Genomic DNA, 21,518 nt, shown 5'->3' with positions numbered 1-21,518 from the left:
CATTACTGAATCTTTATGGAACCATCTTAAGAACCATTCCACCACACAGGTTTCTAAATCCTAAGGTTTTTTGCAATCTAGAGCCAACAAATGCAGGTGACTTACTTTCACAAGCAGTAGTTGCTCCATTATGATCTCTGGCCAGAACACCCTCTCCCCTGGCAGTGACCTTCAGACTGGGGTATGTGGGAATGGATCCTTTTTTTTTTAAGGGGGAGTGGGTGCAGAAGTAAAGGGGATGCCAACCAGGCCCTGCACCCAGCCTGATGTGGGGTTCAATCTCACAACCCAGAGATCATGACCTATGCCAAAATCAAGTCAGACACTTAAGTGACTGAACCACCCAGGTGCCTCATGGAATGGATCATTTTAAAGGCATTTCCAGACATCAGAATTTTCTCCTTTCCCTACCATTTGCCTGAGGACCAATCTGTAGTCAAAGCTTCAAGCCTGCTCATCACCTCTCCCCTCTCAGTCAGCCTTCTCCCACAGAACCAAAGGCTCCACCATCTGAATGTGCAACAGCACAAAATTAGCAAGGGACAAAGGCCCTCCAAATACAAAGTGCATGTTGTTAACAATTCCTTTGCCTGTCAGGTGATTTCCATTTATTGTAAATAAAATTGGAGGAGTAATCATTTGCTAAACCTGGCAAACCCAGACTTAACCACCCACGGAAACAAGGCAATTTGGAACTGCTCCATCCCACTGAGATGTACTTGGTCACCAAAAGGTATAGCTTCTATGCTTTGCCTCCAGTTTTGCTGCACAAGTATGAAAAGCTGAACATCAGTTAAGAATCAAGTATACAGAGGCGCCTGGGTGGCTCAGTGGGTTAAGCCCCTGCCTTCGGCACAGGTCATCATCTCAGGGTCCTGGAATCGAGCCCCACATCAGGCTCTATGCTCAGCAGGGAGCCTGCTTCCCCCCTCCCCTGCCTACTTGTGATCTCTTGTCAAATATCTTTTTAAAAAGTTCTATTAGAAAAAAAAGAATAAGTATACAATAGTATACCAAGAGAAAAAGGATGTAAAATTTGCAATTAGACATCTTTAAAAGTCAGCAGATATCCCTATTAAATTCTGCCGGGCAGCTTACTTCACTAGAAATTATATCCTCTGCTGTTATTTCAACATGAGAATTTATGTCTACTTTGAAATCTGAGGGGGTACGTCAAAAGGTCTGAGCAATGTTAGAGTTAAGTCTGAGAACACAGATATATGTAGTGTGCTCTGTACAGTATGCTGTGCATAAAAACAGCCTAAATTCCTCACTGAACGACTGAAGTAGCAAGGGTATAGGAGAGAAATTCTATCGCTCTAGGTAAACTTTACATTCACTATGGATATAATTGGTAGTTACCATGGGACTCTACTTACATCCCATGATAATAACCCTTGTTTAACAGCAAAAGGAATCCCATGAAACCTCATGTAACTGAAGTGCCAAACTGGAAGATCACCATGTTTGATATGAGTTCAACCAATTCAAATTCAATCCAAAATAAGCAAAGTACCCAGAAGAATCATCAAGCATAAACTGCCCCACAAGAGGAATTTTATTGATACCAGTACTTTATTTCCATCTTAAAAGACCAACTGCAACCAAATGAAGTGAACATAACCTCAAGATTTTGTCTTCATAATATAATATGAAGCTTAGAACTGGATCACCTGGCCCTGTAATGGAACAGGAAAAAAAAGTGAGTTTTTTTTTATTTTGCAAAGAACCTCTACTCTCTCAAGTACACAATTATCCCCCTAAAGGAATCACCACCTTTTAATTAAGTCTCATTATCCCTCTACTACTCATGCCAAAACCAACACCAAAACCCTCATACCTTTAGCTATGGATCTAGCTATTTTTAAGAGGATTGCCCTGTTCCTGATTCCACCATCAGTTAAGTGGAGAGAAATGTTCACCTCACCCAACAGAAAAGATTGCACCTTCCACCTGCAATTATATACCTTTCTCTTCTTATCTCCTCCCAGTTCAAAATGTTTGCATCTTTTAATAGCCAGCATTCTCTTAGATCTGCAATTGGGCTCAACACATTCAAGCCTCAGCACAATCTTCTTTGTAGTTTTAGCCTGGAAAAAATGAAGTCAATCCTTTCATAAATCACTGCAGAAAATCTTTCTTCAAAATGGAGGACTGCTGGGTTAAGTACTACTTAAAGGGAAGCTTTGCAAATGACAGAGTTTTAGCAATTTGTCTTTAGCTATAGGGAGAAAACAGAAATGTGAAAATCAGTGCATTTAAGACGAAATTTAATAGCAAAGGTAGATCACCTAATTGCCATCAAATTCTGCATTCCCATCAAACACCCTGGAAGAGCTTCTTACCAAATGGTCATTTATCACACCACCTTGAACTTGTGGCCTTTCACCAGTTCTACATACTTGTACTCCCCACAAACAAAAATGGGTCAACCAAGTCCCTGAAACTATGAACTGAACACAACTTTCTCAGTAAACAGACTTTAATAATTGTTACTTCAGATTTATCAAGTCTCTGGAGACTACCTAAAATTATGTCTACAATTTATGTGTATTCAACTGTATCTATTTAACTCAAGGTACAGGAATCAACTTTTTAAGACTACTCCTATAATCAGAATTCTACCTTTGCCTATTCATAGTTCTCCAAACAGCCAAAGCCTAGGCAGAATCTTCCCACCTTCTGAACAAATTAGCCAAATGCGAAAAGGCAATCTTTACCACCTTGAGCTCAAACCATTTATGGCACCTAAATGAACACAACTGTTATTCCTTAGTACTTTCTGGCAAGAGGCTGAATGAGCAAAACACCAAAAGAAATGCTGTGTTCACAGGAATGCTGTTCCAGGCACTGTGTACTTTAAGGGGCACCAGATCACCTAGGGCAGAACAGAAACTCATTTGGCCTGGATGAGAGTGACAAGAAAATTCAGGAGTGCAGTGGAAGGCTTACATGAGGATTTTAAGGAACTTTAAAAACTTCATGAGGTTGGTTGCAGTATACAGGCTTCTGAACTGAGGAGCAAAGAGAGCAATTCTCACTGCAAGCAAGGGCTGAAGATTCACTAGGGTATGACAGGTAACGAAGAAAGGATTCACCGGTGTACTGAAACTTCAGTCCTTAGGAAATCAGAGCACATTCCTCTTTACTTAATTTTGCCTCTTCAAAAAGGTTAGGACAAAAATAATAAAACACCAAGCTAGTGCAAGATTGTAGACTAGAGTCTGACTAGAGTCAGACTAGGGTTGCGCTCACCGCTACACTGCCTACTAGATGTGTCACTGCAGGTAACGTAGGGAACTTCGCTGAACTATGAAAACACACACCTGTACTGTATTTAGGCTAGAGAAAAATGCAAAGTCTTTACTACAGAAGCATGTCAAATGGTAATTACTAACCTTTTTCCGGAAAATGGGCTTTGTCTGCCCACCATAGCCACTCTGCTTCCTGTCATAACGCCGCTTTCCTGGAAGAATGAGGTTATTTGTTACCGTATACCAAAGATAGTCACAACTGCCACACGAAGTCTTCTTACACGTTTTATCTTGGGTTTTCCCGCAAAAAACAATACCCAAGTGGAGTGAGGGACGGGGCACGGGATGGCATATGTATTACACTAGTTCCTGAATAATTAAAACCAAATTACATACAGACCGTCTTACCCTGGGCATAAAGAGAATCTTTTCCTTTCTTGTACTGTGTCACTTTGTGGGGTTGGTGCTTGCCACACTTCTTGCAGAAAGTCCGGCGGGTTTTAGGAACGTTCACCTAGTAAAGAAACCGTTCAGAACGAGCAGCATTATCAGATACCCATCGCACAACGCCCTAAACGACCCAGCCGAACCTAAGACATCCCCCGTAGGCTCGATTCTCAGTCCTCGCTAGCGCACACCACTTTACTAGAAGGTGGTACAGCCGCCATGTGCTTCAAGTCCAGCGGCCTCCGCTGGGCCCCGAAGTGGAGAGCGTGCATGTTCCCTCCAACCCCGGCTAAGTCTACCTCTTTGATCCCATCACTTCATTTCCTGACCCCGAAGCCCAGTGCCTTCGGGGCCGATCCCAGCAGTGCTGGGTTTCTTTGGTACAACGAGTCCGCTAATGGGTCTAAAGCCAGCCTGGGACGGCCTCCGTCGAAGGGGATGAAAAGATTAAGCTGGATGTTACCGGGCCCGCTCCCAAAGTCCTACCATGTTTGCGAGAGCGCAATCGACACAGAAAGAAAGACAGGCCCGGAAACGGAAGTATATAGGAGGTTTCTGGTCGCTCTTCCTCATGGGAGTCGGCGAGAAGGACCATAGAGTCTAAGGCTCTGTGAGCACCGCCCTCTGGCAGCTGAGAGGACTCGCTTCGGAGCCGTGGGTAGGAGCTTAAGGAAGGGCTCAACCTGAGGCCAATCCTGTTTGACTTGGGTCGGGTGCCCAAGCTTTTCAGTTTTTCCTCACTTCATCACCTCTGGCGGACGCCGCTAGGTAGCAGCGTTAAACGAGGGAAACAGTGCTCGTTCTAGACCCTCCGGCATCCCTGTCCCAATCTCCGAGGGAAGCGAGGACTAGGATCAAAGGGAGGAGCTCTACACACCCAGGTTCCTGTTACTGTTTCATATCAAGGACACTGGGAGTATCTTTGACAGGGAACTACTGCTTAACTGAAGGCTTGGAGGGAGCCAGTGCTCTAATTCATTTATCACATGGCTGTTTGGTCCATCCAACAAATGTTAATTGAATTCCTATTTTGTGTTGGGCACTGTTCTAGAGCAGGGACACGATAATAAAATAATCAGTCTCATAAATTTATAATTACAAAGTATTTTGTAAAACAGTATGAAGGATCGGCATTCAAGCAGCCCCCTTTTATTGAAGGAACAAGTTGGCTGTCCTGGGTTCTGAAAAGTGACAATGAAATTGTTCAGCTCGCACAATAACAATCAACAGGCCAAGAGATAAAAATATCCAGCAGCTCTTCCTTTCACTGCATACCTGGCAGAAGTCATGTGCTAGGTTTCAAGAGTCTAGCAGAGAAAGACTACAGGGTACTGAGTATTTAAAATGGATTGTCTCATAAAATTCTCACAATAATTCCAGGAGGTAGGTGGTACTATCATACCCATTTTACAGATAAGAAAATTGAGGCCATAGGATCATCAACATTTTGCCCACTGTAGATAGTATTTAGTGGAACCAGGACACAAACACAGGTGATCTGATTACAGGGCCTGGGATTCTTTATCATTATACAGTATGGCTGTTGTGGCCTGGAAATTATAATAGTTAACAATTACTGAGCTCTTAATATATACCAGGCGTTTTCCTAAACACCTCATCTACTACCTCTTGTAATCCAAACCACCCCATGCACTGTGTACCATTATTAATATTTAACAGGTGAGGAAACTGAGGCACAACACGGGTGGTTATTTTGTGGAGCTGGAATTTCATCCCAGGTAGTTTCTAGCACCACAGCCTTGCACCTAACCATGACATAACACAGTGCAAGCAGGGTAGAGGTTGATGAAGAACTGAGCGGGGACTCAGGAAGGGGTACCAGTGATTAGGGACTAAGGAACTATGAAAGCCTGGGGTCTCCTGCTGGCATAATTCTCCAGGAATACCCAGGGGTCCAGAGCTGACTCTCGGATTATCCCCTTTTTGTTGGGTGGTCTCTGGGAAGGAGATAATGAAAACAGTACCCCTACCTGCTACTACATTTCCTAAAAGTTTCTTTGCCAGACAGCCAGCCCATAGTTTCAGCATATTCTTCTCTTTGGGCTCTTAGGCAGTCTCACTGGCCTTTGAGGGGTTTCTAGAGGTTTTTGATGTTAGTAACATGGAATTATGAAGACAGTGAACATGGCCCCTCTTAGTCAACCTTAGATCTTTGTATCATACCTTGTATGGTGTGGCTTTGGGTTTGATTCCCTTCACTAATCCTGGTCTGTGTTTTGGACATGCTCCTGCTCATTAATTTTCCCTAACATGAGGCGCTCAGAACTGAACACAGGAGTCTAGATACGGCCTGACCTTGCAGAGTAGGCAGCCTATTTACTTTCCTCTATCTAGATATTTTACAGGAAGCCTGTTTTCACCTTGGATTTTCTGGCAGTCATGTTACTGACATGACATTTCTCTTCCTTACTATCAGCAAAAACCTCTGAACCATTTGCACAAATCCTACTGCTATCCCACCTTTACCTGGAGTCTTTTGAAGTTCAGTTCGGTGCCCCATTACAGGACATGACCCTTAGCTCTGGTAAAATACACTTGCTCTTCATACCAGGTGATCAAGATCTTTTTACAAATTGATTGCTCTGGTTGCAATCAAGACGGTCACCCAGTCTTGCCCCCAACAGCGTTGTAGCATTCACAAATTAGGTAGACTACTTTCTGTATCTTCCTCAAACCTCATTAGGAGAAATGTTAAATAGGATACTACCAAAACCAGAACCTTATATTACCTTGGGACTCTTTTGAGGTGACACTAGGCCAATTACTTGCATTATTTGGGTGCAGCCCTTCGATCATTTAGACAAGTGTGTTAAGGAAGGGCTTGTGGGCAGACAGTTTAAAAAATTGCCTAGGTCTCTCTTACCCTATCCCCTGTTCCACTCTCCCTTGTCCAGATCCTCCACTGTATGCCTATAAATTTCCAATCTCCACCCCAAGATGGATCTTGTGAAGAGATGGGCCAGGTGACAACAGGGAGCATCTTACTGAAGAAAAGGGGAGAGAAGGAAAATGTCTGTGACGGCGACTCTCAGACAGGAGACTAGAGCAGCTGTTCAGAGATGGCTAGTAAGACGATGTATGTTGTCAATGATATAGGGAGATCGTGCAAGACTTATTGCCCATCTATCTTGTGCAGATGTGAGGACTACCCACTCTACCATTCCCACAAAATGCTTTTTAAAAAAAAAAAAAAACCCTTGTTGTCTTAAAAACTCTGACAGACAGACTTCTAGTGAGATTTGTGATCTGCTCCTACGTTAAGATCCAGCAACTGGGGGTGAGAACATGGTCATGCCCCCTGTGTCAAGGTGGACTTGCAGACCAGTCAGCCAGGGCCACGCTGCCATCCTGGTTGGCAGCCACCACCAGCTGCATTTCCTAGGAGAAGGCTCTGAGAGAGGACTGCGGCTAGACATAGGCTAGGAAGTAGCTGAGGACACATTCAGGCTTTGAGGGACGCGTTTACTTGGGTTTATTACAGAGTTTTTTACAGAGTTAAAGAGAAAGGTGTACATGAAGAGTTAATCCCTGAGGCTGAATTTGAAAGGAAGAAAATCAACATCCACAGAAAATGGGGAAGGGCACAAGTCTTTGTGTGGGCTTACATTCAGACGTTTTTATCTGTAGGGGAAAAAATGCTTTCTTAGAAAATGACTCAGCAGGGGGAAGTCTTGTCTCTACCTCTCTCTCTCTCTCTCTCTCTCTCTCTCTCTCTCGGGTTCTGCACTTTGGGGTCCCTTTTGTGAGCACTCTCCATCTTTCCTTATGAAGATTAACGGTGTAACCCCCCAATGTCCTCTGCCTTCAAGGACAGGAGGCTCTAAAGACACTCTTCCTCATTAGACCCTTTGCTTTGTCTTTGCAGGTCTGCATTTCTCGTCCTTCCTGTAAGTCTCCACTCTCTGCTGATTATCCCCACAGTTCTTTAGGGTACAAGGTCCTTTTACCTCGGGGAGGTTGGCATGGTGACCTGTTTGCCAACCCAGCCTCATCTAGAGTCTCAGTGGCCCCAATAATGTTGAACAGAGCACTTTCAAGAGCACATTCAAGACAGGAGTGTCAGAGGTCCCAAGCAAATGAAGGGCGGGGACAGTTGGGGGTTGGGTGGGGGGATAAGGACAGCAGCAGGGAACCAGATACCGTGCTGCTGAGAAGAAGAAAAAAAAAGACATTGGTTTAAGTCAGGAAACAAAAAAAGGGAACTGAGTGGCTGTGAAAGGGTGGGGTTTGCTCAGACTGTCCTTCCTCTCTGGACTGTAAGAATATGTCTCCAGGGCCAGTGTCTTCTGAGATCGAATCACACCTTCAAAGTCCTGGCATCTCAATGCATCTGGGAAGCTACCTGCATTAAGTCAGGACTGAGGTGGGTCTGGGGTATGGCAGGGGCTGGGCAGCTGCCGCAAATCCTTTTCATGGGGACCCCCCCAAAGGTAGGAGAGAAAGCATGGCTCGTGCCATATAGTCTTGCCCGAAAAGGAGGCTGACAGAGGGTAGCAATGTCATCAGTGCAAGGCCCTGGCAGTCCTTCCCGATGATCAGAAGGGACTGAAGGGTTCGTTCTGAGTCAGGTTGTGGGGGGAAGAAGAAGAAGAGCAAAGAGGGACAAGAGGGGACCACTGGAACAGGTAGCAACTGTTGGAAGTGGGCACCCTTGCAAACCTTGACAGAAGAGGAATCTTGGTGATGGCAGGAGGATACAAATAAGCCATTTGGTCAAATACTGCCTGAAGATGCAAAAGGTAGATTTGTGTCAAGAGGCCCTTAGGAGAAGAAAATCTAAGAGACACGTTGAGAGAACAGTAAAATCTCACGTGCCTTTGTAAACTGGGGAAAAGCCCAGGCTAACCCTGAGGGGAAGTTGCCTGCCATGGGCTGCTTCGGCCGATGCTGCCAGGAGCAGAGCTGGCTTATTGGAAGGATTGTGTGTGCCAGCCTCGTGGTGATGTGGGTCACAGACTGGGCCAGAAGAAAACAGCCTCAGCCTCAGCCCAGACAGTGGGGCTGACCCCTGAGGTCATGGGCCAGTTTTTCCTATTAACACTGCCTGCCATGTGCACGGCTTTCTTTTGTCTTCATCATTTCTCCTCTCCCTTTCTCTTCTCTCCTCCTCTCCATTCCCCCCTCTCCATCCCCTTCCTCCTTTTCCTCCCCCTCCTCTCTCTACCTGTATTCCCTCTGCTTATACAGTGGCCTTTTATCTCGTTCATTACCGCATTCCCAGGAATAGATTCAGAGCTTAATGAACAGTTATTGAATTGCATTGGATTATTCCTGCCCTTTCCTTTCCCTGTTCTTTTCCCTTTTTCCTTTCCCCCTTCCTTTTCTAGTACCTTCCCCATAGGATTGTTGTGAATAGTAACTCTGTTAATATATATAAAATAGTTAAAACCTGGCAATTGTAAGTGCTAATATCTCCATGTTTGCTCTGATTTTTATCCTGCCTGAGCAGCTCTGCCTAGGGCAGATGGTGTGGCATTTAAAATAAAAGTGGTTGGTGGCCCTAATCCCTAATCAAGACATCCTTGGATGAGCTATTAGACCTCCAAATGGAATCCTGGTCCAATTTCCTTTTTTATTTTATTTTAATTTTTTTAAGATTTTATTTATTTATTTGTCAGGGAGATAGAGAGAGTACAGGCAGGCAGAGAGAGGGTTGGGTGGAAGCAGGATCCCCGCGGAGCAAGGAGCCTGACATGGGACTTGATCCCAGGACACTGGGATCATCACCCGAGCCGAAGGGAGCCGCCCAACCAACTGAGCCACCCAGGCATCCCCAATTTCCTTTTTTAAAAAAATATTTTTATTTATTTATTTGCCACAGAGAGAGAGAGCACAAGTAGGGGGAGTTGGAGAGGGAGAAGCAGGCTCACAGCTGAGCGGGGAGCCTGATGTGGGGCTCAATGCAGGGCTCAATTCCAGGACCCTGGGACCATGACCTGAGCCAAAGGCAGACACTTAACTGACAGAGCCACCCAGACGCCCCAGTCCTGGCCCAGTTTCCTGATCACCCAGTTCTCCAAGCTCAAAATCTCTATGGCATGTTGTGGGTTTCCAGATGCAGAACAGCAGCCAAGCCCAGAGGTAGGGGTCTATAAAGCTGAGGGACTGTCCTCCCTACTGTTAGCTGTGTTCTAGCTCTGCTCCTTCCCTCCTTTTGCATGCCAAGCCCCTGAAACCAGGGTGCTATAGCTTCTTGGGAGCCTCAGTTATTTGATAAAACAATGCCATCCTCCTAATAAGCCACAAAATGCAAACACTCATGGAACCTAAAGCATTCAACCAAAACAGTATCCATTAAGGCTAGCCCTGTTTGTTCTATTCTGACCCCCTTTATAGCCAAACTGTTTAAACTGTCTCTGTTAAAGCCCAAATTCTGTTGCTTATGGCCAGTGGTGTATTTGTCTGGAGCCCTTTGTGAACTCTTTATGGTGAGAAACAGTGCAATTTTCCATCCACTTCAAGGGTCTCGATGCAATTTTAAATTATCATCACCATGATATACTATTTCCATTTGAACAAATCTCCTACAGAGAATTTCCTTTCAGTGGACTCAACCCATACCAGGAAGTGACTTAGGTGTAAGGGGAAGACATGCCTTTTGAAAACCAGTTCGGATGTTCTCCAAAGAGTTGCCAGATCCCTGCTGGCTGTTTGCCCAAAGATGCTATGCTAAGATAAATTGCTAACTCCTGGGAATAAGAAAGAGCTAGAATTTTCAGTGAGGCAGTGCTCAACAAGAAGCTAGAAACAAGACATTGACCTAATTTACTCCAAAGCTGCTTGGTTATGCAAATGAAGCCATCAGGGGAGGGAGAGAGAGAAGTCCTCTGAGGACCCTGAAACAAATAGGCCACGTGTGACTTTCAGTTTCTACAGAGGTTCATGTGCACTGACACAGGGTGTTTGAAACACAAAATCCTTAATCCCAGGCTTTCCTTCTTACTCTTTGAGAAGCATCACCAGATGCCTGAGAGTTAATGTTGCTTATCTGAACGTCAAGCTCATCTCACAGCCTTGCTTCCCTAAAAACAATAAACTATAGTCAATTAGCTCATCCCTAGAAGACAAGATTCTAAAGAGTCAAGATAAGTTAAATTTTAGACAAGTTGTAGGTTGGAATACACTGGAGTTCCAGATCACTGGCTCAATGAAAAAGCAGACTAGTCGGCAATAAAAACAGAGTAAAAAAACTGACTAGAAATGGAGCAGAAAATAAATAAAGGAATGGGAAAAGCAGGCTCTCAAAAACTGCTGTCTGGAGTGGAAATTGATAAAATGCCTCTGGAAACTACTCTGTCAATATATTTCAAAATGCAAAATGCACGCACTTTCTGACTTGGTAAATGATACTTATATAGAGATCCTAATACCATGGAAAAATAATCAGGAATACTGTTAAACAAGACCTTCAGATATTTTGGGGAAAAGGTGTGTTGGGAGGATGGATGGATAGATAATGTTAAGAAATGCAAGGAAACTGCAAATACTATATGTAACACGATCTCCAACCTAAGAGAAATGCACAGGAAAAAATGGAAGGAAATATGCTCCAAGATTAATGCCTTTGCATAATGAGCTTGTAATTGAGGTTTTCTTTTTAATATTCTTGTACTTGAAACATTATTTATAATGAAATGTGTTAATTTAATATTGAAAGAGAAAACACAGCATATGTTTAAGCCAGGGAAAACAAAAACTGAACCGAAAAAGAAGGCCAAAGGGCCCCTCAAGTCCAGAGCTAAAAACAGACACCACAGGAGTCACCCTCGGAGCAGAGGGACAGTACTGAAAGTATTACCACCAGTCTGATGCTGAGTGCAGACTTCAGATTAGCCATCTGGCTCTCATGTTCAACGTTAACATGACGAGAGGCTGAGGAAGAACCAGAGATCCAAGACCTCTTGGAGAGGACTGCAGGAGGTGAGAAGTTCCCTGGTCAACACACAGCCAGAAAACTGATTTTGGCTGGAGGGCCTCACCACAAATTTGGTCATCTGTTGCGCTGACCATGAAGCTTATCAAATAATTAGATTTCACTGATGCCTGACTAGAGCTTCTTGGGAATTTAGCAAGAGTAATTTGGTTTCTTTGTTGCTGTAGTTATATTCTAAAGAAGACGTCTCTTCTGGTTCCCAGGCCATGGAATTCTCAGTGAAAATCTCAATCTGAGAGATGCTTCTTGGGACTGAGCAGAGATTTGGGGGGAAGCTAAATTTAGCCCATCATACTCTATTCTAATTTCAGACAGTTGCTAATCCTACCAGATTCCGTAGTAAAACTTCAGGAAGACAGGATTGAAACGGGAACAAGGGAAAACACAAAGCACATAGGCCAACAGATAAGCCAGACCTGGGTTTGCCACTTTGTCTGAGTAACAGAGTGAAAAACCATGATCACTTGCACAAGGATGTGCACAGCAGCATCGCTTATAATTGAAAACAAGCAATCTGAATATCCATCAATAGGAGAATGGACAAACCAAGTGTGATGAATTCATCATACAGAATACTTTAAACATATAGAAATAGATTAGAGCTACCAACATAAATAAATCATAAACTATTATACTGGGAGAGGCACCTGGGTGGCCCAGCAGGGTAAGCATCCCACTTGTGATTTCGGCTCAGGTCACCATCTCATGGGTGGTGAGATAAGCCCCACGTGGGGCTCTGCACTCAGCTGGGAGTCTGTTTGGGATTCTCTCTCTCCCTTTCCCTCTCCCTCTGCCCCTCGCCCCACTCACACCGAAGTGTGTTCTCTCTCTCTCTCAAATAAAAAAGTAAATCTTTTGAAAAAATTATACTAAGAAGAAAAACAAGCTGCTGAAGAATATGTGGCTCAGTGGGTTAAAGCCTCTGCTTTTGGCTCAGGTCATGATCCCAGGGTCTTGGGTTCAAGCCCCTCATTGGGCTCTCTGCTCAGCAGGGAGCCTGCTTCCTCCTCTCTTTCTGCCTGCTTCTCTGCCTACTTGTGATCTCTGCCTGTCAAATAAATAAATAAAATCTTTAAAAAAATGTAAAACATGCAAACCAAACTAAATACCTTTTATGGATATTTACATATGCAGTAATAATGTAAAAACATGCCTAGGAATGGTAAACACCAAATTCAAGATATTGTTAACCTCTGAGGAAGGACAGGGATTGATTGCAGAGGAGTATCCAAAGAGGTTTTGACTCTATGGGTAGTATTTTATTTCTGAAAACACTGGAAGAAATTATGGCACAATGTTAGGATTGTATTAGAGCTTGGTGAGTACCTGAGTGTAGTGTTCTTCTCTATACCATCTATTTGCAACATTTTATAGTGTAAAAGAAAATACATTTGATCAAAATTTTGTATTCACAGGATGCAATAACAACCCTAGGGACAAAGAGTGGATGGGTGTTTCACCTAATCTTATGCTTTTATCCCATCAACAATGAAAAGAAATCCTGAAAAGAAAACAGCAAGTAACACCAGTTAGGATCTCCTTATGGAAGATTTAAAAGAAAATTTGGCATGACTAAAAAGAGTCAACATGTGGGAGAAAGTACAGTTGACAGTTAACAGGGCTAAATCATCCTTTTTACTAGGAGGATTATTGCAGAGGAAAATGCTCCAGGATCTCGCAATCTCTCTCATCCCCTGAACTAACCAACATTTTCTCTTTTGCCAAATGTTCCTAGAAGATGCAGAGGGTCTCTCCCAACTGCTCTTTGATGATAACATGGGGGATGACAGGGTGCTGAAGTGGATAGCATCAAAACTCATTGAAGGCGGGGCACCTGGGTGGCTCAGTGGATTAAGCCGCTGCCTTCGGCTCAGGTCATGATCTCAGGGTCCTGGGATCAAGCCCCGCATCAAGCCCCGCATCAAGCCCCGCATCGGTCTCTCTGCTCTGCAGGGAGCCTGCTTCCTCCTCTCTCTCTGCCTGCCTCTCTGCCTACTTGTGATCTCTCTCTCTGTCAAATAAATAAATAAAATCTTAAAAAAAAAAAATCATTGAAGGCAAAAAAATAATAATTATTATTATTATATTATAATAATGATATAATCATAATGATATTGTTATATAATATATTAGCTATTAGATATATAATATGATATATATTAATATAAAATTAATATATATTAATTAATTAATATAAGATTAGATATATAATATATCATATACCTAATATCTAATATATTTGATATATTTGATATATAGATATAGATATTCTATATATAATATATATTATATATCTAATATTACATATTAGATATTATATACTTATTATATATACTTATATATTATATATAATAATATAATAATTATTATTATTATTTTGCCTTCAAAAAATAATAATTATATATAATTATTCTTTTGCCTTCATTGAGTGTGTGTATATATATATATGCCTTATATATCCAGGAGGCAATGAGGTAGGTATCTCAGAAACAGCCATGGATGTGGAGTCACAAATGGATGAGGTTGAGCAAGTCACACAACTTCCATGAGTCTCATTTTCCTCAGCTCTGTGTTGAGAGAAATAAATGAAATAATGAGTATAGACTCCACTGAGAGAAACAGGAGCTTCCTTCCATTCCCCTGGGGAGAAAACCAAACAGACAGTCTCTGGGCAATTGAGTAATGCTTTAAAGGAGAAATAAAGGGAGAATGATATTTCTTGGATATTCTAGCTAAGTAGCTATCTGAACTATGACTGACTGGTTATTTCTAACTAGCATCTCTAGGACTCTTCCCAATCATAGGCAGGCTGTGTAGTCTTCTGAATTTTGCTCTGGTGTTGTCCCTGATAGTGTTTCTCTTAGCTTGAGCAATGAGAGGGCCCAAGGTGGTTTAGTTTACTGATCCTGCAGGTGCTTTTCGTATCAATTCCTTGGCATAGTGAAGTTTCTAAGACGGTCGAGCTCTTACTCGCAAGCATTCTCTTTATGAATTCTGCTGTTCCACAGGGAGCTGGGAGGCTCCAAATGTGGCTACATGAAAATCCTTGCATTTGTAGTGTAATAAAGAGAACATTATAATGCTGGAATTCTGTATTTTAAATGAAGAGCTCTGTGTTTTTCTATTATTTTTCTTCCTCTTTCTTTATATGAACAACAGTGTGTGTGTGTGTGTGTGTGTGTGTGTGTGTGTGTGTGTGTAATATTCATGTCACTTCTGGTTTCCACCCCCACCCCCACTGTCTGAGTGAAGTGGAGGGTCAGCCCTCACGGTGCGTCTTTTGTGGTCAAATTGACTGTCAGCTGCTGATATGGTTAGAAAAAAACTTAGAACCTTCCACAAATAAGTTGCAGCTGCCCTCCAATGCAGAGGGTCCATCACACATCAACCTTCAGGAAGACAAAAAGACAGATGCACCTTCTTTCACATTATATTGGTGGATGGAACGGTAATGGCTAAGGAGGAACTACCACATTTTCAGGCTGTGTGTGTCTGGACTGGATCACAAGGAATTAAGGGGAAAGCAGCCAAAGAAGGGGCAACCAGACCTTGGAAATCCTGGCATTCCTTCAACTCAATGGTCTAGCGGTAGAGGCCATTTCACCCCTTGCTCAGAGGGGTGATGGCTAGTGAGAGGCTCGCTTACTTCCTCATATTTAGACCAGCACTGAACCTTAACCCAACAGACACTTGAAAGAGAGGAAGGCGTCCTCTTGTACAAACTGGATTTGTTCTAAAAGAGAAAAAGAGCAGAGGCAGCTTCCAGAAGGACCTATCTTATAGGAAGTAAGAGCAGAGGCCAAGACTAAAGCAGATGCTGGGACAGAGCAGGGAATGTGTCCATCAGGAGCTTGCAACAAAACTGAAGGTAAAATGATGGGTATGCTTTATTCAGCTAACAGAAGGAAAACTGGATGTAGTTTGTTGGGAGGCTTCTGATCCAATTTACTGCTCATCCTACTCACTTTCATTAAGGCTTTATTTTTTCCTCTGTAATCGGAGTCTTTTTGATTGTGAAAAGGTACTTAATTGGAATTCACGGTGGGAAAAAAAAGTGGTATTGTTACAAGGATCTCAATGAGTTGACAGTTCTTGAGAATACAGTATCATTACTTGGTTACCACTACTTCTGAATAATTGAATAATTTCAGGATTGACAGAAATCTCTGTGGGTGTTGAGCATTAGAAAGTCCTCCGGTTGTAAAGTCTTATCAGTTCGTCACTCCTGTGAGAGACCATTTAAACCAGGGAGTCAGGGAACTGTGGCAAAGTGTGGCAAAGAGGTACGCTCCTTGGCCTAATTTTTCTCAAAATATCATTTATAAACCATTGAATGAATCCAGCACCAGAAGAGAGTCGCATCAACATTGTGAATAAGTGGCAAAGTGATCATTCTGAACATCCCCGGTGTTCCTTTAACCTATTTTTAATGTCTCCCCAGTATGATAATAGAATTTTCTACACCACAGGAAAGAGCAAAAATAACGGTGCAGATAGCCTCAGCCTTTGATAAAAACCGCTCCCTTGCTTCCCTGTTGTGAGCAATAATCTGTGCTTGGCAGGTAAAGAAGTGATGCTGACTTTATTTATCCAGCATCCACGGTGTCACCAGAAGCATAAGGAGTTTAGATTTACAAAATGCCATCTATTCCCCCCTTAAGAAAAACCCACATGTAACAAAATTTGAGGCAAGCTGGTGATTTTTTCAATACTTATTTAATGCCCCATTTTGTAATGTATTTCTGTTTTCACTTTATCTTTCTAAGGAAGGTTTGGAATTTGTACTATGTAATTGTGCATAAATTTTAAGTGAATAACTAATAAGAAACATGTTTTGCGTGAATAAAAAGAGCCAATGGTGATTTTTCATAAATTTCTTTGCATTTCTGTACTTCAGTTACCTAAACTGAGTCTTTCTAGAGTACTGTGAGTTTAGAGAGGGTAAACAGTTACTTTTAGTAAATAATCAGAGATGGCATTCATAAGAGCAAGACAGTTGCATCACTTCTGTATGACAATGTCTACAAGAACCAATCTAAGAAAAAAAGGAGAGGAAAAACCAAAACCAAAACCAAAACCAAAAACAACCAATAACTCCCTCCCCCAAAATTGTTTTTCAGTTTTAGAACAAAGTTTGTATCCTTTGTAGCTCAGCCAGTGGTTGATGGGCAAAATCAGTTGGCGGCAGTTAGTATATGTCCATAACTGCAGGTGCAGCCTCCGTATTCTTACTAGACCCCTTGGTTACAGACCCGGGGGGACACTGTTTGAAAAAATTGCATTCACTATCTAGGAAACTGGGAACTGAAAGTCCAATATCTGCCTCAGTGGAGCTCTGGCACCTGCATTGTCCCTTCTGGGGATATCAGAGTCAACAGTTGCACTGAGACTTCTGCTGTTCACAGATTCTGCCTATACAATAAAGGGTGGTTAGTATAAAGTGGCCTCCAGACATTACCAAGCACACAGGTATGTGGCCTTTGACTCCAGAGCATTCCATGACCTTATACAAAAAACCAGTGTACGTGAACTCACGCTGAACCCGTCCTCCCTATTCAATGTGCATCCACTACACCTAAATACTGGCTGAGATGGAGGCTGTGGAAGAAGGATGTGAAGGTAGGAGGAAGGCTCTTCATTAGCTTTGCATGATTCTGTTCCATTTGAAACTAGGTGGCCAGGCTGAGGGGAAACCAGGAGGGATGAGGATTTATGTGCTGGGTCCTCAAGAACTTTCTTTATCAGTAGCATACAAGTGAGCTCCAGAAAGAAGCTATGGCGGCCGTGATACTGGAGAGCATCTTTCTGAAGCGATCCCAACAGAAAAAGAAGACCTCGCCTTTAAACTTCAAGAAGCGTCTCTTTCTCTTGACTGTGCACAAACTTTCCTACTATGAGTATGACTTTGATCGCGGGGTAAGTTTCTCTGCTGTGAAACCTGAGTATCTAGGACTTGGCCTTAGATCTTCCTTGAGGAGGTAGATAACTTTTTGGTTAGAGGAGGGAGGTGGGTAGGGACCTAGGTCTATTTTAAACTCAGGAAAATGTTTCCTAGCCTAGAACTAAGCAGCCACACTGGTGCAAAAATTCAAAGGTGCTAAGAAGCCATGGGCAAGGAGGGGGGAATCTTTCCATTGGAATCTTGCAGTTGGTGATCATTAAATATTGTTGAGAAGGAAATCCAAGTCTCAAAAATTATTCTTTATTTTTTATGGTAAAGGCACACACAGTCATCCACTCTTCTATAGTATTTGCCCTCTATCTGGTAGTCAAAAAAGTTTAGATTAATAGCTGGAAGTTTCCTTGCTTTTTTCTTTTTCCCCAAAATGACAGGTCCTGATGGACAGAGTGTGGGTGTCACTTCACAATGTTGAATGATTAGATGACAAAATCTAATTATCTGGTTGCTTAGTCACTCCTAATCTTTCTCCATTTTCTTCCTCATTCTCTTTCTCAGAGAAGAGGCAGTAAGAAGGGCTCGATAGACGTTGAGAAGATCACTTGCGTTGAAACAGTGGTTCCTGAAAAAAATCCTCCCCCTGAAAGGCAGATTCCAGTAAGTATAGCCCATTGTCAGGGCAGGAACGGGTGGTTAAGAAACTTAGAACACTTCAGCTCTCTGTAAATAAACCCATGATGCTGTGCAATGTGTTAAAGCTCCCTCACAAAATTCTTCACTCTGTTCTTGGTTATACTGAGTTTCAGCATTTTTCCCCCAGATGCAGAACAACTCACTTAATGTTGAAAAGTTCTAATACCAATTTTATGATGACATATCAAATTTTCTCTCTTTTTTGGAAGGATTTTATTTTTAAAAAGGAATCTCCAGACATTAGCAGAAGGAAAGGAAAAATACTGGGGTGGGGATTGGAGGGGGAGACAAACAATGAGAGACTATGGACTCTGGGAAACAAACCAAGGGTTTTAGAGGGGAGGTGGGAGGGGGATGGGTGAGCCTGGTGGTGGGTATTAAGGAGGGCACGTATTGCATAGAGCACTAAGTGTTGTACATAAACAATGAATCTTGGAACACTAAACCAAAAACAAATGTTGTATTGTATGGTGACTAACATAACAGAGTAAATTTTTTTAAAAAATAAATAAAAGGAATCTCCACAACCAATGTGGAGCTCGACCTCACAACACTGAGATCAAGAGTCACATGCTCGGGGCACCTGGGTGGCTCAGTGGATTAGGCCGCTGCCTTCGGCTCAGGTCATGATCTCAGGGTCCTGGGATCGAGCCCCGCATCGGGCTCTCTGCTCCGCGGGGACCCTGCTTCCTCCTCTCTCTCTCTGCCTGCCTCTCTGCCTACTTGTGATCTCTCTGTGTCAAATGAATAAATAGAATCTTAAAAAAAAAAAAAAGTTTAAAAAAAAAAAAAGAGAGTCACATGCTCCACTGCCTGAGCCAGCCAGGAGTCCCAATATGTGAAATTTCTTTTTTTTTTAAAGATTTTATCTATTTATTTATTTGACAGAGAGAGAGAGAGCTCACAAGTAGGTAGAGAGGCAGGCAGAGACAGAGGGAGGAAGCAGGCTCTCAGCCAAGTAGAGAGCCCGATGCGGGACTCCATCCCAAGACCCTGATATCATGACCCAAGCCGAAGGCAGAGGCTCCAACCCACTGAGCCACCCAGGCACCCCTCAATATGTGAAATTTTCAAACTGATCAGAGGTGATTGGTTTTACTCTCTCAGATACCAGGATCAGATTTATAGGTTTGAGTTCGTCTGAAAGCCAGAAGCCTAGGGCTCTGAGTCGTGAGATTCTTTAACAACTCACTCTTGATTCTCCTCTGATTTCCCAGAGCCTCTCCAAGGCAAAATGCCTATGGATTTCTGAGTTGAGTTTTTAAAAAATATCATTTATTATTTTTTCCTAATTGCAAGAGTAGTGTGTACCTATTACAGAAACTCTAGAAAATACAAAAAAGCACAATAAAGAAGATAAAATCATGCATAATCCCATTATTCAGCTAGAAGTGACTAATGTATATTGGTATACAGACTTACAGTTGTTTTTCTCCACTTGCAACACATATATTCACACTAATATGTATATTGTGTATTTATTTTTGTAAAGTTTATTTACTTAAGGGGCGCCTGGGTTACTCAGTTGGTTAAGCATCCAACTCTTCGTTTTGGCTCCTGTCGTGATCTCAAGGGTCCTGGGATCCAGCCCTGTGATGGGCTTCAGGCCCAGCCAGGAGTCTGCTGCTTGAAGATTCTCTCCCTCTGCCCCTCCCCCCACTCGCACTCTCTCTTCCTCTCTCTCTCTCTCCATCTAAAATAAATAAATAAATCTTTAAAAAATGTTATTTAAGTATCTCTACACCCAATGTAGGGCTCAAACTCAGGACCTTGAGATCAAGAGTCACATGCTTTTCCTACTGAGTGTGCCAGGTGCCCCTGTGTACTTACGTATTTAAAACTTAGAATCAGGGGCGCCTGGGTGGCTCAGTGGATTAAGCCGCTGCCTTCAGCTCAGGTCATGATCTCAGGGTCCTGGGATCAAGCCCCGCATCAAGCCCCGCATCGGGCTCTCTGCTCCGCAGGGAGCCTGCTTCCTCCTCTCTCTCTGCCTGCCTCTCTGTCTACTTGTGATCTCTCTGTCAAATAAATAAATAAAATCTTAAAAAAAAAAAATAAAATAAAACTTAGAATCATACGGGGCGCCTGGGTGGCTCAGCGGATTAAAGCCTCTGCCTTCAGCTCAGGTCATGATCCCGGGGTCCTGGGATCAAGCCCCGCGTCTGACTCTCTGCTTAGTGGGGAGCCTGCTTCCTCCTCTCTCTCTCTCTGCCTGCCTCTCTGCCTACTTGTGGTCTCTATCTGTCAAATAAATAAATCTTTAAAAAAAAAAAACTTAGAATCATACTACACATCGTGCTTTGTAATGTACTTTTTCAATTTAACAATATATGGAAACTTTTCCCATGACAATAGATACTCTTTAATAATGTGATTTTAATGGCTGTGTGGTATTCAATATTATGAATATATTGCAATTTGTTTAACCAATCTCTTACTATTACACATTTAAGTTGTTCCAACTTGATATTATAACCACACTGAGAACATCGTTGCATACATCTTTATGTACTTTTGCTGTTCTTTTCCTCATAATAACTTCCTAGAAGTAAAATATTGTTCTTCTTTATTAAATCTGCACAATTTGGTTATGTTTATCTTTTTATTTGATTTTATTTTCTAGCAGTGTAATTTAAATTTTGCACATTCCTACAAGTTATACATGAGAGTATCTCTATTTCTCTACATTCTTTCCAATACCAGATATTTTTTTTTTAAAGATTTATTTATTTGACAGATAGAGATTACAAGTAGGCAGAGAGGCAGGCAGAGAGAGAGAGAGGAGGAAGCAGGCTCCCCGCTAAGCAGAGAGCCCGATGCGGGGCTCGATCCCAGGACCCTGGGATCATGACCTGAGCTGAAGGCAGAGGCTTTAACCCGCTGAGCCACCCAGGCGCCCCCCAATACCAGATATTTTATATGTTTGTTAATTTGACAGTCAAGGAAAGTGATATTTCATTGCTCACTTATTTTTCAATATTTGGTTACTCATAAGGTTGAACATTTATGTCTTACAGTTCATTTACATTTTTCCATTTGTGAATTGCCTGTTCATTTTTTGCCATTTTTCCATTGAAATGTTTACCCTATTGCTAGTACTTTTTAAGAGATATGGATATATTAAAAGTATCAGTCCTTAATTATAATACATGTTGAAAATATTTTCCCCAGTTTTTCATTTATTTTTGAACTTTGTTTACGTTTTTTTTTACTTGTTCATTTTTACCATTCTGGGTTTTTAAATCTATGTCATCAAATTAGTTCATCTTTT

The 21,518-nt window shown here is 42.3% G+C and overlaps 2 protein-coding genes across 5 annotated transcripts in view; one reads left to right on the top strand and one right to left on the bottom strand.

The window, feature by feature from the left end:
* Nucleotides 1-1,540: 1,540 nt before the first annotated feature.
* On the bottom strand, nt 1,541-4,323 carry RPL36A (ribosomal protein L36a). The gene is made up of 5 exons (XM_045994616.1): nt 4,188-4,323; nt 3,663-3,768; nt 3,399-3,466; nt 1,968-2,090; nt 1,541-1,679 (listed from the first exon to the last, which is right to left on the bottom strand). The coding sequence occupies exons 1-5, from the start codon at nt 4,272-4,274 to the stop codon at nt 1,659-1,661; spliced, it is 405 nt and encodes a 134-aa protein (XP_045850572.1). The 5' UTR covers nt 4,275-4,323; the 3' UTR covers nt 1,541-1,658.
* Nucleotides 4,324-7,952: 3,629 nt separating this feature from the next.
* The window catches only part of BTK (Bruton tyrosine kinase), a 34,159-nt gene continuing 20,593 nt past the window's right edge, over nt 7,953-21,518 (top strand). The window contains exons 1-3 of one of the 4 annotated variants that reach the window (XM_045995162.1): nt 7,953-8,085; nt 17,401-17,571; nt 18,113-18,211. In XM_045995162.1, the coding sequence (XP_045851118.1) occupies nt 17,431-17,571; nt 18,113-18,211 (240 nt within the window). In that variant the 5' untranslated portion in view covers nt 7,953-8,085; nt 17,401-17,430. Of the gene's footprint in view, nt 8,086-15,054; nt 15,524-17,400; nt 17,572-18,112; nt 18,212-21,518 lie in introns of those variants that run through there. The other 3 variants (XM_045995164.1, XM_045995161.1, XM_045995165.1) reach the window with 3 other exon arrangements.

Source organism: Meles meles, chromosome X, assembly GCF_922984935.1.
Source record: "Meles meles chromosome X, mMelMel3.1 paternal haplotype, whole genome shotgun sequence".
In the NCBI taxonomy this organism is placed as follows: Eukaryota; Metazoa; Chordata; class Mammalia; order Carnivora; family Mustelidae; genus Meles; species Meles meles.
The sequence above is the reverse complement of the archived record's forward strand: the minus strand, read 5'-3'. Positions and strand labels throughout refer to the sequence as shown.